Raw genomic sequence first — 12,013 nt, forward strand, 5'->3', positions numbered from 1 at the left:
GATGATAAATAGACTCCACTTTATTTTTGTTTTAAACAATCTGTTGATTTAATTTTTTTATAATTTGGATCCTATTGCAGTAAAATTGCCTTTCACCATGTAACTATATGAGGAAATCATGCTGTAGGAGGCCAGTGTTGCACAACTGCACACTCAACAACATGAAGGAGTATTCAGTATGTTACTAGTGTCCATCACTGAAGCATAACCTCCCATTTCTCCATTGACAGACCATAATTACAGCCCCTGGAGTTGGGATTTAGGCAGCATTTCTAAGGTCACTTTTTGGTTTTGAAGGTCCCCAGGAGTTTGGGCATGAATTTTCCCATTTTCTTGTCTTTGGCATCTGTGTCATATTCCCCATCACTCTGAACTGGTTGTTCATCCTTCTTGCAGAAGACCTCAAACCTACTATAGACCCGTTTCTCCTTCCGCATATTCTCCATCTTTTTCAGAAGGGTATCTCTGTCCTCTGATGGTTGCCTCTGAGGATTCCTCTTATGGCTCCCAAAACTTTCTGACCTGCTAATGTTGCAGCTTTTCTCCTTCTCGCCTTTACATTCCAAGCTGCTGGTAGACTTGGTAAGATCAGGATTACTTGTGGAAGGTAGTTGCTTGGCCAACTCAGCTCTGTTCTTCTGACTGTTGGCAGAAATTTGCTCCAGAATCACCTTTGTGTCATCACGGAGGTTGCTGCTGTATAGGATGTTTGCCGTGGAAGAAGCAAACCTGGTCTGAGATGGCTGGTTGCTTTTGAAAGCAGGTGCTGTTGTGATCCTTTGGGATTTCTCTTCCTCCATCACTTCCTGAAAATCCCCTTTCGAAGATCGTTTAAGGCTCATGGTCTGCTTGTCAAATTTTCCACTCTCAAGAATGGTTTCTTCCTCTGATTTCTTTTCACCTTTTGGATTCAGCAACTGTTTCAACCTTAGCGACCCTTTCCTAAAAAATTCCAATGGACTCTGTTCCTGTTTGGCACCCTCTTCCTCAGATTTATTGAGAGAGCTGTCAGACCCTTGATTCTTGGATAAACTTTCAGGAATTGATGTGGTGCTTATCCTAGCCTGTGGTTTCTTGAATTCTGTGTCAGCTAGTTCCTGTGTGTCTCTTCTGAATGTCAGTTTCTCCCTCTTCTCTGGCAGAGCAAGCTTCTGAGTGTCTCCTACAAACATCAGGTTCTCCTTCATTGGAAGAGTAGGTTTGCTGTCTATGGGATAGAACCGAGAAGATAATTTTTCCATTTTGCTGCTAATATTTGTTATAGGATCTTTACTTAGTGTGTCAAGGAGCTGGGTGGCTGAGGGAGACATACCAAGCTGTTTCTCAGACTCAATGTGCATCTTGTAACTACTGAAGGATTCTTTTGAGTCTAGCACCCTACTCTCCAGGATCTTGTATTGCACAGCTTTGGTACATTTTTTCTCTGCATTCTGAGATTCTTCCTGTAGAAAACTGGAAACAGCTTTGGTGTGACTAACTGTAGCACTCTCTCTGTCTTTGCCCACAGTTTTGTACTTCTCTAAAAGCTCTGCCACTTTAGAAGAGGTGGCTGCCTTTATAGTTTCATTGTCTTTTATAATATCACTGGACATTTGCTCCTTTTGGATCATCTGAATCTTCTCCATTGTTGTATTCTGCTGATCTAAATTGGCAGCATTAAAAATCAAAGAAGATCTGAGCCTTGAGCTCCTCTGGATCAAAGGATTTATCCTGGACCTAAAGGAATCCTGTTTCACAAGGGAGGTCTCCTCGCCTGCTCTCTCAGTACCTGCCGACTCTTTGGCACTTTCAATTCCCAATGATTTATTATTAAATGACATAGGAGACTTGAAAGAAGGGATCAGGTCACTGGGGTGCTTTGTGAGGGGCTCCCCAAGGCTCAAAACATCATTATATGACTCTGATTCCATGGGCATTGGGATGCCTTCGTCTCCTGGTTCTGACTGGTATGCACTCAGGTATGAAGAAATCCTCCAGTTACGCAAACCTGTTCTATTTTCCTGGGTCTTCTTGTCCTGATCTGGGTCCTGGTCTTGTAAAAACAGTCGTTGTTCCAGGCTCTGCTTCTGTGTGGGGGATGTCTGGCACATGAATTTCTGCCCTATGTTTTGCCTCCTTAGTGACATCAGCCCTGCAGGGTTTACCTGGTCAGAACCATGCCTCACTTCCCTGGAAGAATTTGAATGCTCATAATTTAGCCTTAAGGGGAAACCCTCTTGTGGGAAGTGGGATTCAAGTTCAGGGTATCTGGGGTCCTGTGCATAGTCCTCCATTTCATTGAATCCTGGCCTACCTCCTCGGATTCGCTCAAAGAACCCCTGAGGCCTGCTGGAACCATAGGGATGTTCAAATTGATACTGGTAGAACTGGTCCTTTTGAAAGTGACTGGACTGCATTTTAAAGTCATCCAGATTGTTCATGAACATCTGCCTAGAACACTGCTTTGAAGAAGAAAAGTTTTCAAAGGTTCCTTCAGCAAAGCTGTGCCTCTTAAAGGAATCCAGCTCTAACTGTCTGGAGCGAAATAAACCTCTCACAGGATCAATCTGAGAATTCTCCATTTCTGCGTTCTTAGAATACATGCGCATTGCTGACCCCTCCATACTGTGGCGCATCAGTTCATCCCGTCTAAAGGCTGACAAGAAGTATCTGTCTGGATCAACTCTGTCCATGAAGGGCGGAAAGATATTGTCATCCCTCTGGAATAGCAGGTGTGGTTTCTTTGGAAAGAAGGGCATATTGTTGCCAAAAGGGGCCATGGTAAATGGGTTCTCTGCCTTCACCAAGACATTGGCTGGAGGAATGAGAGGGTCCGACTGAGCAAAAAGAATTCGGAATTCTTCATCAAAGCTGGACACCAGCTCCCCTTGGAAAATGTGAGCGATGCTTCGATGAATCTTCTCAAAGGACCACATAAAACTGTACCAAGATACAGAAAAGATGAGATGTGGTTAGCATCTGATGTGTCAAATCAGTGGCACCACTTCACATCCACCATGCACTAGGTCTAGCCTTCTACTAGCACCAAGTACTACTCTGGCAGCTTTCTACAGCCCACAAGAGTCCCCCATTAACAATTATTGATCATTGGGCATCAGTCAGTCCCAAGACTAATAGGCTCATGTTCTAAACTGAGAGATCTAACATATCAAGTGGTAACCACAGAGAAGAGGAGATGGGGGAAAGGAGGATGAGGGTTATGGTAAAATATGCTAATATGATTGTCCTGTCTGAATTTTTTTTAATTAAATATTTTAAAGTTATTTTAATACATTCTTTTTATTTGTAAATAAAGTACCCACCTGTACAGCACTGAGACAAGGACTCCCCTGCAAGGAAGAGCACCCCATTCCTCACAAGTACTATCTCACTCTCTCAGCAAGATCCATACAGCATGCTCCCTGCCTCAATGAGGTAATAATTTTCCTTATCTGGGTTTTTAATGTGGGGCCACTCACTTTAGTACCAAAAGTACTTAGTATGCTGTTTTCATTAGACTGACCTATCTAAACTCAGAAGTATAACACAGGCATTGACATAGTAACTTCTATATATTAATATTATGCAGTAGTCACTCCCATACTTGTAACTAGATGCTGATTTTAATAACCCACCCATCTTTTTAGCAACTTTAATTATTCTATGATAACACTTAGGTTTGGTGCTGAGTTGAAATAAAAAAATATTTCAAAAACCTGACTATGTTTTCTCAGGACACAATCACTTACATGACTCAGTCTGGGCGGATTATGTTGTGGCTTCAGCCAGGTGGTATTTGGACTTAGCGTCCCTCGCACTGCTGGTGTCTGCAGTGATTTTGAGTGTTTAAATTAGTTGTAATAATTACTAATTCTTTGTACAGATATTTTATGTCCTGGATATGAAACAAGCTTGGCTTTAGATTTCTGTAGTTTCCTTAGCTACAGAATTATATATTATCCCTTGGAATAATCGTGCATTGTGCGCCAATGTCGAGTTTAAGGGATACAACCTTGCCACTGACATTTAGTTGTCATAGTTAGAGCGCCCTCTTCCACCAGCATCTCTTCCTAATGGAGACAGGGCCATGCCATTCTGCAGTCCCTCCCTACACCCCCTCACCTGTAGTTGCCACTTAGCACCACCATGCAGTCCACCAACAGGAACTTCTCTTTCACATGCCCTTTGAAGGACATCCCCGTGCGGCAGTAATAGGTGGGGCCAGAAACTGTCCGGACCCTCAGGAACTGCAAACCAGCAGAGAGATGAGGCAGTGACTTCCAAAGGCAGCAGCTGCTCTTGCCCTCCCCTTGTCCCCCATTAGCTCATTTTTTCATACCCATCTCTCCCATAACATCAGCACTAGCTTCTCTATTTGCCTTTCTGTCCAGCTACAGTGTCTCATCATGACACTACCCAGGCTTCCTCCCGCCTTTATCTCCCCCTCATTACTGAGATAACTCCTTTCTCTCCTGGCCCCTTACACCCATTGGCCTTGTAAACCCCTCCCTCCCCCCTCCCCCCAGCTCCTCAGGACCAGACCATAGGGTCCCAGCGATGAACCCGCCCAGGTCACCTCCACATAGTTGAGGTTGACTTTGCACTTTGCAGCTGTGTCTAGGAAGAGCTGGGAGTTCATTTCATCCAGGAGGATATACACAGGGACCCTGCGGGCAGCAGCATCCAGCACTTCACTCAGCAGATCCACATCTGTGAAAACGTCCATCACTATAGCTACTACCTGTGGGAGAGAGAGTGAGGTAAGGACAGTCCAGTTTCAGGCCTGCCTTCGTCATCCCTATATATGAGCATTCACTGGCAGCTGCTTACAACACAGTCCCTCCCACCCCAGCATCTGCCTCTGTTGTACTTGCTGCATTCCTTCCCCCTACCCTGACAGCACATGTCCTGCTGGACCTGTTCTGTGCCCCACTCTGGCACCTGCCCCTTCTGGACTCACTTCATGTCCCGAGAGTAAGAATTCTTACACTTTAAGGCTGGAAGGAATCATTAGATCATCTAGGTCTGATTTACACCTAAAACTTAGGTTGAACTAGCTACATCACTCAGGGCTATGAAAAAATTCATGCCCTGCATGACAGGTAGGTTGACCTCACCCCACTGTAGATGCAGCTAGGTCAGTGGAAGAATTCATCCATTGCCCTAACTACTCCCTGCTGAGGGGGTGGGTGGGTTTACTACTGTGATGAAAAAACCCTCACGTCACTGTAGTTAGTGTCTATGCTACAGCGGCATGGCCTGTAGTACTTGTAGCATAGATATATCCCTAGTCTGATTTCCTGCCTAACACAGGCCTGAGAATTTCACCATTACCCCCTACTGTCCATGATAATTTGGGTTTGAATAAGCATATCTTCCAACAAAGCATCCTGTCTTGATCTGAAACCATCAAGAGATGAAGAACCCAACACTTCCCTTGGTAACTTGTTCCAATGGCTAACCACCATCACTATTAAAAATGTGTGCTTTATTTCTAATTTTAATTTGTCTTCAGCTTGTAGCCTATCTGCTAAATTAAAGGTTTCAGAGTAGCTGCCGTGTTAGTCTGTATCCACAAAAAGAACAGGGGTACTTGTGGCACCTTAGAGACTAACACATTTATTTGAGCATAAGCTTTCGTGAGCTACAGCTCACTTCATCAGATGCATTCAGTGGAAAATACAGTGGGAAGATTTATATACACAGTGAACATGAAACAATGGGTGTTACCATACACACTGTAACCAGAGTGATCAGGTAAGGTGTGCTATTACCAGCAGGAGAGTGGGGGGGTGGGAGGGGAGGTGGGCCGGAAAAACCTTTTGTAGTGATAATCAAGGTGGGCCATTTCCAGCAGTTGACAAGAACGTGTGAGGAACAGGGGGGGAGGAGGGGAGGAACATGGGGAAATAGTTTTACTTTGTGTAATGACACATCCACGCCCAGTCTTTATTCAAGCCTAAGTTAATTGTATCCAGTTTGCAAATTAATTCCAATTCAGCAGTCTCTCGTTGGAGTCTGTTTCTGAAGTTTTTTTTTGTTGAAGAATTGCCACTTTTAGGTCTGTAATCGAGTGACCAAAGAGATTGAAGTGTTCTCCGACTGGTTTTTGAATGTTATAATTCTTGACATCTGATTTGTGTCCATTTATTCTTTTACATAGAGACTGTCCAGTTTAGCCAATGTACATGGCAGAGGGGGCATTGCTGGCACATGATGGCATATATCACATTGGTAGATGTGCAGGTGAACGAGCCTCTGATAGTGTGGCTGATGTGATTAGGCCCTATGATGGTGGCCCCTGAATAGATATGTGGACACAGTTGGCAACGGGCTTTGTTGCAAGGATAGGTTCCTGGGTTAGTGGTTCTGTTGTGTGGTATGTGGTTGCTTCAGGTTCGGGGGCTGTCTGTAAGAAAGGACTGGCCTGTCTCCCAAGATCTGTGAGAGTGATGGGTCATCCTTCAGGATAGGTTGTAGATCCTTGATGATGCGTTGGAGAGGTTTTAGTTGGGGGCTGAAGGTGATGGCTAGTGGCGTTCTGTTATTTTCTTTGTTGGGCCTGTCCTGTAGTCGGTAACTTCTGGGTACTCTTCTGGCTCTGTCAATCTGTTTCTTCACTTCAGCAGGTGGATACTGTAGTTGTAAGAATGCTTGATAGAGATCTTGTAGGTGTTTGTCTCTGTCTGAGGGGTTGGAACAAATGCGGTTCTATCGTAAAGATAGGCTGTAGACAATGGGTAGTCTGGTGTGATCTGGATGAAAGCTGGAGGCATGTAGGTAGGCATAGCGGTCAGTAGGTTTCTGGTATAGGGTGGTGTTCATGTGTTTATCCTTGAAAACTCATGGCGAACGGGGGAAGTCCCAGATGACTGGAAAAAGGCTAATGTAGTGCCAATCTTTAAAAAAGGGAAGAAGGAGGATCTTGAGAACTACAGGCCAGTCAGTCTCACCTCAGTCCCCAGAAAAATCATGGAGCAGGTCCTCAAAGAATCAATCCTGAAGCACTTAGATGAGAGGAAAGTGATCAGGAACAGTCAGCATGGATTCACCAAGGGAAGGTCATGCCTGACTAATCTAATCGCCTTCTATGATGAGATTACTGGTTCTGCGGATGAAGGGAAAGCAGTGGATGTATTGTATCTTGACTTTAGCAAAGCTTTTGACACGGTCTCCCACAGTATTCTTGTCAGCAAGTTAAAGAAGTATGGGCTGGATGAATGGACTATAAGGTGGGTAGAAAGTTGGCTAGATTGTCGGGCTCAACGGGTAGTGATCAATGGCTCCATGTCTAGTTGGCAGCCGGTGTCAAGTGGAGTGCCCCAGGGGTCGGTCCTGGGGCCGGTTTTGTTCAATATCTTCATAAATGATCTGGAGGATGGTGTGGATTGCACTCTCAGCAAATTTGCGGATGATACTAAACTAGGAGGAGTGGTAGATATGCTGGAGGGCAGGGATAGGATACAGAGGGACCTAGACAAATTGGAGGATTGGGCCAAAAGAAATCTGATGAGGTTCAATAAGGATAAGTGCAGGATCCTGCACTTAGGACAGAAGAACCCAATGCACTGCTACAGACTAGGGACCGAATGGCTAGGCAGCAGTTCTGCGGAAAAGGACCTAGGGGTGACAGTGGACGAGAAGCTGGATATGAGTCAGCAGTGTGCCCTTGTTGCCAAGACTGGGAGTGGATGTGTCATTACACAAAGTAAAACTATTTCCCACTCTCAGTCTTTATTCAAGCCTTTATTCCCATTCCCATCCCAAGAAGGATGTGGATAAATTAGAGAGAGTCCAGCGAAGGGCAACAAAAATGATTAGGGGTCTGGAACACATGACTTATGAGGAGAGGCTGAGGGAACTGGGATTGTTTAGTCTGCAGAAGAGAAGAATGAGAGGGGATTTGATAGCTGCTTTCAACTACCTGAGAGGTGGTTCCAGAGAGGATGGTTCTAGACTATTCTCAGTGGTAGAAGAGGACAGGACAAGGAGTAATGGTCTCAAGTTGCAGTGGGGGAGGTTTAGGTTGGATATTAGGAAAAACTTTTTCACTAGGAGGGTGGTGAAACACTGGAATGCGTTACCTAGGGAGGTGGTAGAATCTCCTTCCTCAGAAGTTTTTAAGGTCAGGCTTGACAAAACCCTGGCTGGGATGATTTAGTTGACTGATTGGTCCTGCTTTGAGCAGGGGGTTGGACTAGATGACCTCCTGAGGTCCCTTCCAACCCTGATATTCTATGATTCTATGACCATTGCGTATTAGCACCGTAGTGTCCAGGAATTGGATCTCTTGTGTGGACTGGTCCAGGCTGAGGTTGATGGTGGGATGGAAATTGTTGAAATCATGGTGGAATTCCTCAAGGGCTTCTTTTCCATGGGACCAGATGATGAAGATGTCATCAGTGTAGCGCAAGTAGAGTAGGGGCATAAGGGGACGAAAGCTGAGGGAGCGTTGTTCTAAGTCAGCCATGAAAATGTTGGCTTACTGTGGGGCCCTGCGGGTAACCATAGCAGTGCCGCTGATTTGAAGGTCCCCAAATGTGAAATAGTTACCGGTGAGGACAAAGTCACAAAGTTCAGCCACCAGGTTTGCCGTGACATTATCGGAGATACTGTTTCTGACAGCTTGTAGTCCATTTTTGTGTGGAATGTTGGTGCAGAGGGCTTCTACATCCATAGTGGCCAGGATGGTGTTATCAGGAAGATCACCAATGGATTGTAGTTTCCTCAGGAAGTCAGTGGTGTCTCAAAGGTAGCTGGGAGTGCTGGTAGCGTAGGGCCTGAGGAGGGAGTCTACATAGCCAGACAATCCTGCTGTCAGGGTGCCAATGAACTTAGGCTTGAATAAAGACTGGGAGTGGATGTGTCATTACACAAAGTAAAACTATTTCCCATTCTTTCCCCCCCCACCCCCCGCCATTCTTGTCAACTGCTGGAAATGGCCCACCTTGATTATCACTACAAAAGGTACCCCCCCGCCCCCCGCTCTCCTGCTGGTAATAGCTCACCTTACCTGATCACTCTCATTACAGTGTGTATGGTAACACCCATTGTTTCACGTTCTCTATGTCTATAAATCTCCGCACTGTATTTTCCACTGCATGCATCCGATGAAGTGAGCTGTAGCTTACAAAAGCTTATGCTCAAATAAATTTGTTAGTCTCTAAGGTGCCACAACTCCTCCTTTTCTTTTTGCTAAATTAAAGAGACCTTTAATAGCTGTTTTTTTCTCCCCATTAAGATACTTCTACATCATAATCAATTCACCTCTTAAACATCTTTTTGATAAGCTGAACAGACTGAGTCCTTTCTCTTACTGTAAAGCATTTTTTTTTCCAGCCTTGGAATCATTTTTGTGGTTCTTCTTTATATCTTCTCCACTTTTTCAACATGCTTTTTAAAATGTCGACACTAAACCTGGACGCAGTATTCCAGTATCGGACTCACCAATGTAAAAATCGCTTCCCTACATGCATTCACTCTCTCTGTTTTATACATCTACCATGTCTCAGTGGGAGCTCCTGTTCAGTAGCCTGTCCACTGTGACCCCCTAAATCCTTTTCAGGATTTACAGCTTTGCAAGATACAATTCCCCCATTCTGTAGGTATTGCCTATATTCTTTAAAGTTGGCAGTGGGGGTGGTGTCTTTAAGCCATCTTTGGGCTCCTCGTGTTCTGAGACCATGCAGAGTCCTGTGTAACCTCTGGTGTAGCATAGCCTCAGGGCTGCTCTAACTTATGCAGTTTCCTATGGCCTCTTGGCAGCAGAGAATAACTGTAGTACAGTGAATGCTGGCCGTGCATCCAACACCCTCCCTTTCCCTCCCCATGCCAGGGACTGGGAGGAATGTCAATGCAGAGCCTTTACACTGCTCTACACAAACTAGGGAGGCCCCTGTATGAGGGGAGTCTCAGGGAGCTGCTTCCAGTCCAGTAAAACCCCTTTCAATTGTCAGAGTGACCTAAGGGGTCCTGAGTGTAATTTTGCACAGGGAATAGAAGAGGGACTCAGTGCAGAGCTGCCGCATCCTGCCCCATCCCCTTCAGCTCTGTTGGTTCTGGCCTTTGTTCAATCTCACCTGTTGTGCAGCTCGGATCATCCTACGGGCTTCTTCCTTGATGCTGGGATTGTCTGGGGGTGGTGGCTGCACCAGAGTTGTTACCTCAGTACCCTTGAATCCAAAGACCATTGGCCAGCCCAGATCAAGCTCAGGGACAGCAAGGTCAGAATTCAGAGGCCAATAAGTCCCAGAGGATCCATCCATGTCATTGTCATGCATGGCATCCATGCAGCTGCCCTCCTGGTTGGCATACTGGGGCTTCTGGAGATGCTGAGTGATGTGCTCTACCTCTGTGCTGCAGAGAAAGTCAGGGGCGCCTTCTTCATCCAGGAAATGATGATAACTCTCTTGCCCCTCTTCAGCTAGCACATCCAGAGCCAGCCGGTAATACTCCTTGTAATGGGGTGGCAGGTAGTTAGGGTCCAGGGGGTTGTCCCCCTGTGAGGAGCTCTGGGACCGGCGAGCCATGAGGGGCAGGGGAGCTGCAGGAAAGGAATAAAGAGCAGGGAGCTAATAGCCAACATTAACCATCACCCTCATCCCCATTGTCACCTTCCTCCTCCCAAATGGCTATGTGTAGGGATCATGCATGGTAAAATAGTGGGAGACAGTGAACAGACGTCAAGTGCACTGGATAGTAATTACCATAGATACAGCTTTTATTGCGGTATGTGAGGCATTATATATCAGTGATATAGTGGCTTGGAAATTGATCTCTTGGCAAGGAAATGGGATTGTATGGTCACCTACTAATGTGTTACTTTGACATATTAGCATATATTTGTTCAAAGTTATGGTTGGGAGGATGGTGTAAATTGGGAAGGTGTGATGGTGAGTGATAAGGGATTATAAAGCAGGATGCCTTAGCTGTTCATTTTCAGGCTTTCTAAAGTTAGATTTTTTATTTTTTTGTAACAATCTAGACTTTTTGTTAAAGCAAGTATAATTTGTCTGGATATTAGCTGGACGTCAGTGAAACAAACTATTAGTCTCTCTTTTAAATTAATTATTCTGTGAAACAGGGCACTGGATGAAGCAGTACACTCATACATCCCTCAGGTTTCAGAGTAACAGCCGTGTTAGTCTGTATTCGCAAAAAGAAAAGGAGTACTTGTGGCACCTTAGAGACTAAATTGGTTAATCTCTAAGGTGCCACAAGTACTCCTTTTCTTCATACATCCCTGTGCACCTCTTCAAGCCCTTGGATCCTTTAAAACTGGGAACTATAGCCACCAGGGCATATGATTAGGAGCCTACAGGAAGCTAGAAACACCTCTGTGGGTAGGTGTAGCTGGCAAGAAGAACTTGGGTATGTCCTAGTAGCTAGGAAGGGCTACTAAAGAGAAAGGTGAGGTCTCTTCTCTCCCATCTGATGGGAGCTGGGAAAGTTTAGGTTAGTACCCAGCCTTCACACTTTATTTACTCTTGTTCTGAAACTCTTATTTGAGAATAAAGACAGACCTGAGGGCAGGGTCTTGGATTATGGTTGTTGGAAACTTTTTTTCCTACCTTCCTGACTGGTTAGTTGCCCATTAGCTTAGGTTCTCTTTAGGAATTTTCCTGTTGTGTTTTTTTTTCTACTGTGCTCCTGAAATTGAAATCAGGTTTCTGTTTTTTGCAGGCCCGCTTTGCCCTCTCAGCTCTAGTCTAGCTATAGGGAGGTGGTGGTTTGTTGATCTTGTGAGTTAGATTAGGACTTTACTTGATGTTGGAGTCTGTGTAATTTGCATACACTTGTGTCTGTCTGGGTCACAATTTCTGCTGATGGATTAGAGGATCCTAAATTTAAGTCTCTTGTTTATCTTGATGGTACCCTAATCATAGTATAGACTAGTTTAGTGTGTAGTCGTGTGTGGGTGCATTGTCTCTATCTCTTGGTATGTGGGTGTATGGAATGTTGTCTTGCTGTCTGCCTTGTATATTTGAGTCTGAGAGTGGTGATGTGTGTGTGTGCGCACTTCGGGTTGGACTCT

At 45.0% G+C, this 12,013-nt stretch overlaps 1 protein-coding gene across 1 annotated transcript; it reads right to left on the minus strand.

Moving 5' to 3' along the window:
- Window positions 1-278: 278 nt before the first annotated feature.
- Window positions 279-10,508, minus strand: FAM83H (family with sequence similarity 83 member H). Its single transcript, XM_077808790.1, has 4 exons — window positions 10,059-10,508; window positions 4,556-4,720; window positions 4,102-4,226; window positions 279-2,919 (listed from the first exon to the last, which is right to left on the minus strand). The coding sequence occupies exons 1-4, from the start codon at window positions 10,506-10,508 to the stop codon at window positions 279-281; spliced, it is 3,381 nt and encodes a 1,126-aa protein (XP_077664916.1).
- Between the last annotated feature and the right edge of the window lie 1,505 nt (window positions 10,509-12,013).

This window comes from Eretmochelys imbricata, chromosome 2 (assembly GCF_965152235.1).
Source record: "Eretmochelys imbricata isolate rEreImb1 chromosome 2, rEreImb1.hap1, whole genome shotgun sequence".
Lineage (NCBI taxonomy): Eukaryota > Metazoa > Chordata > Testudines > Cheloniidae > Eretmochelys > Eretmochelys imbricata.

Excerpts from the sequence above, each read along its gene's own strand:
- FAM83H (XM_077808790.1), bottom strand. The coding sequence starts at position 10,508 with ATGGCTCGCCGGTCCCAGAGCTCCTCACAGGGGGACAACCCCCTGGAC. Across the intron at positions 4,721-10,058 it reads TGATCCGAGCTGCACAACAG|GTAGTAGCTATAGTGATGGA; the intron begins GTGAGATTGAAC and ends TCTCTCCCACAG. Across the intron at positions 4,227-4,555 it reads TCAACCTCAACTATGTGGAG|TTCCTGAGGGTCCGGACAGT; the intron begins GTGACCTGGGCG and ends GCTGGTTTGCAG.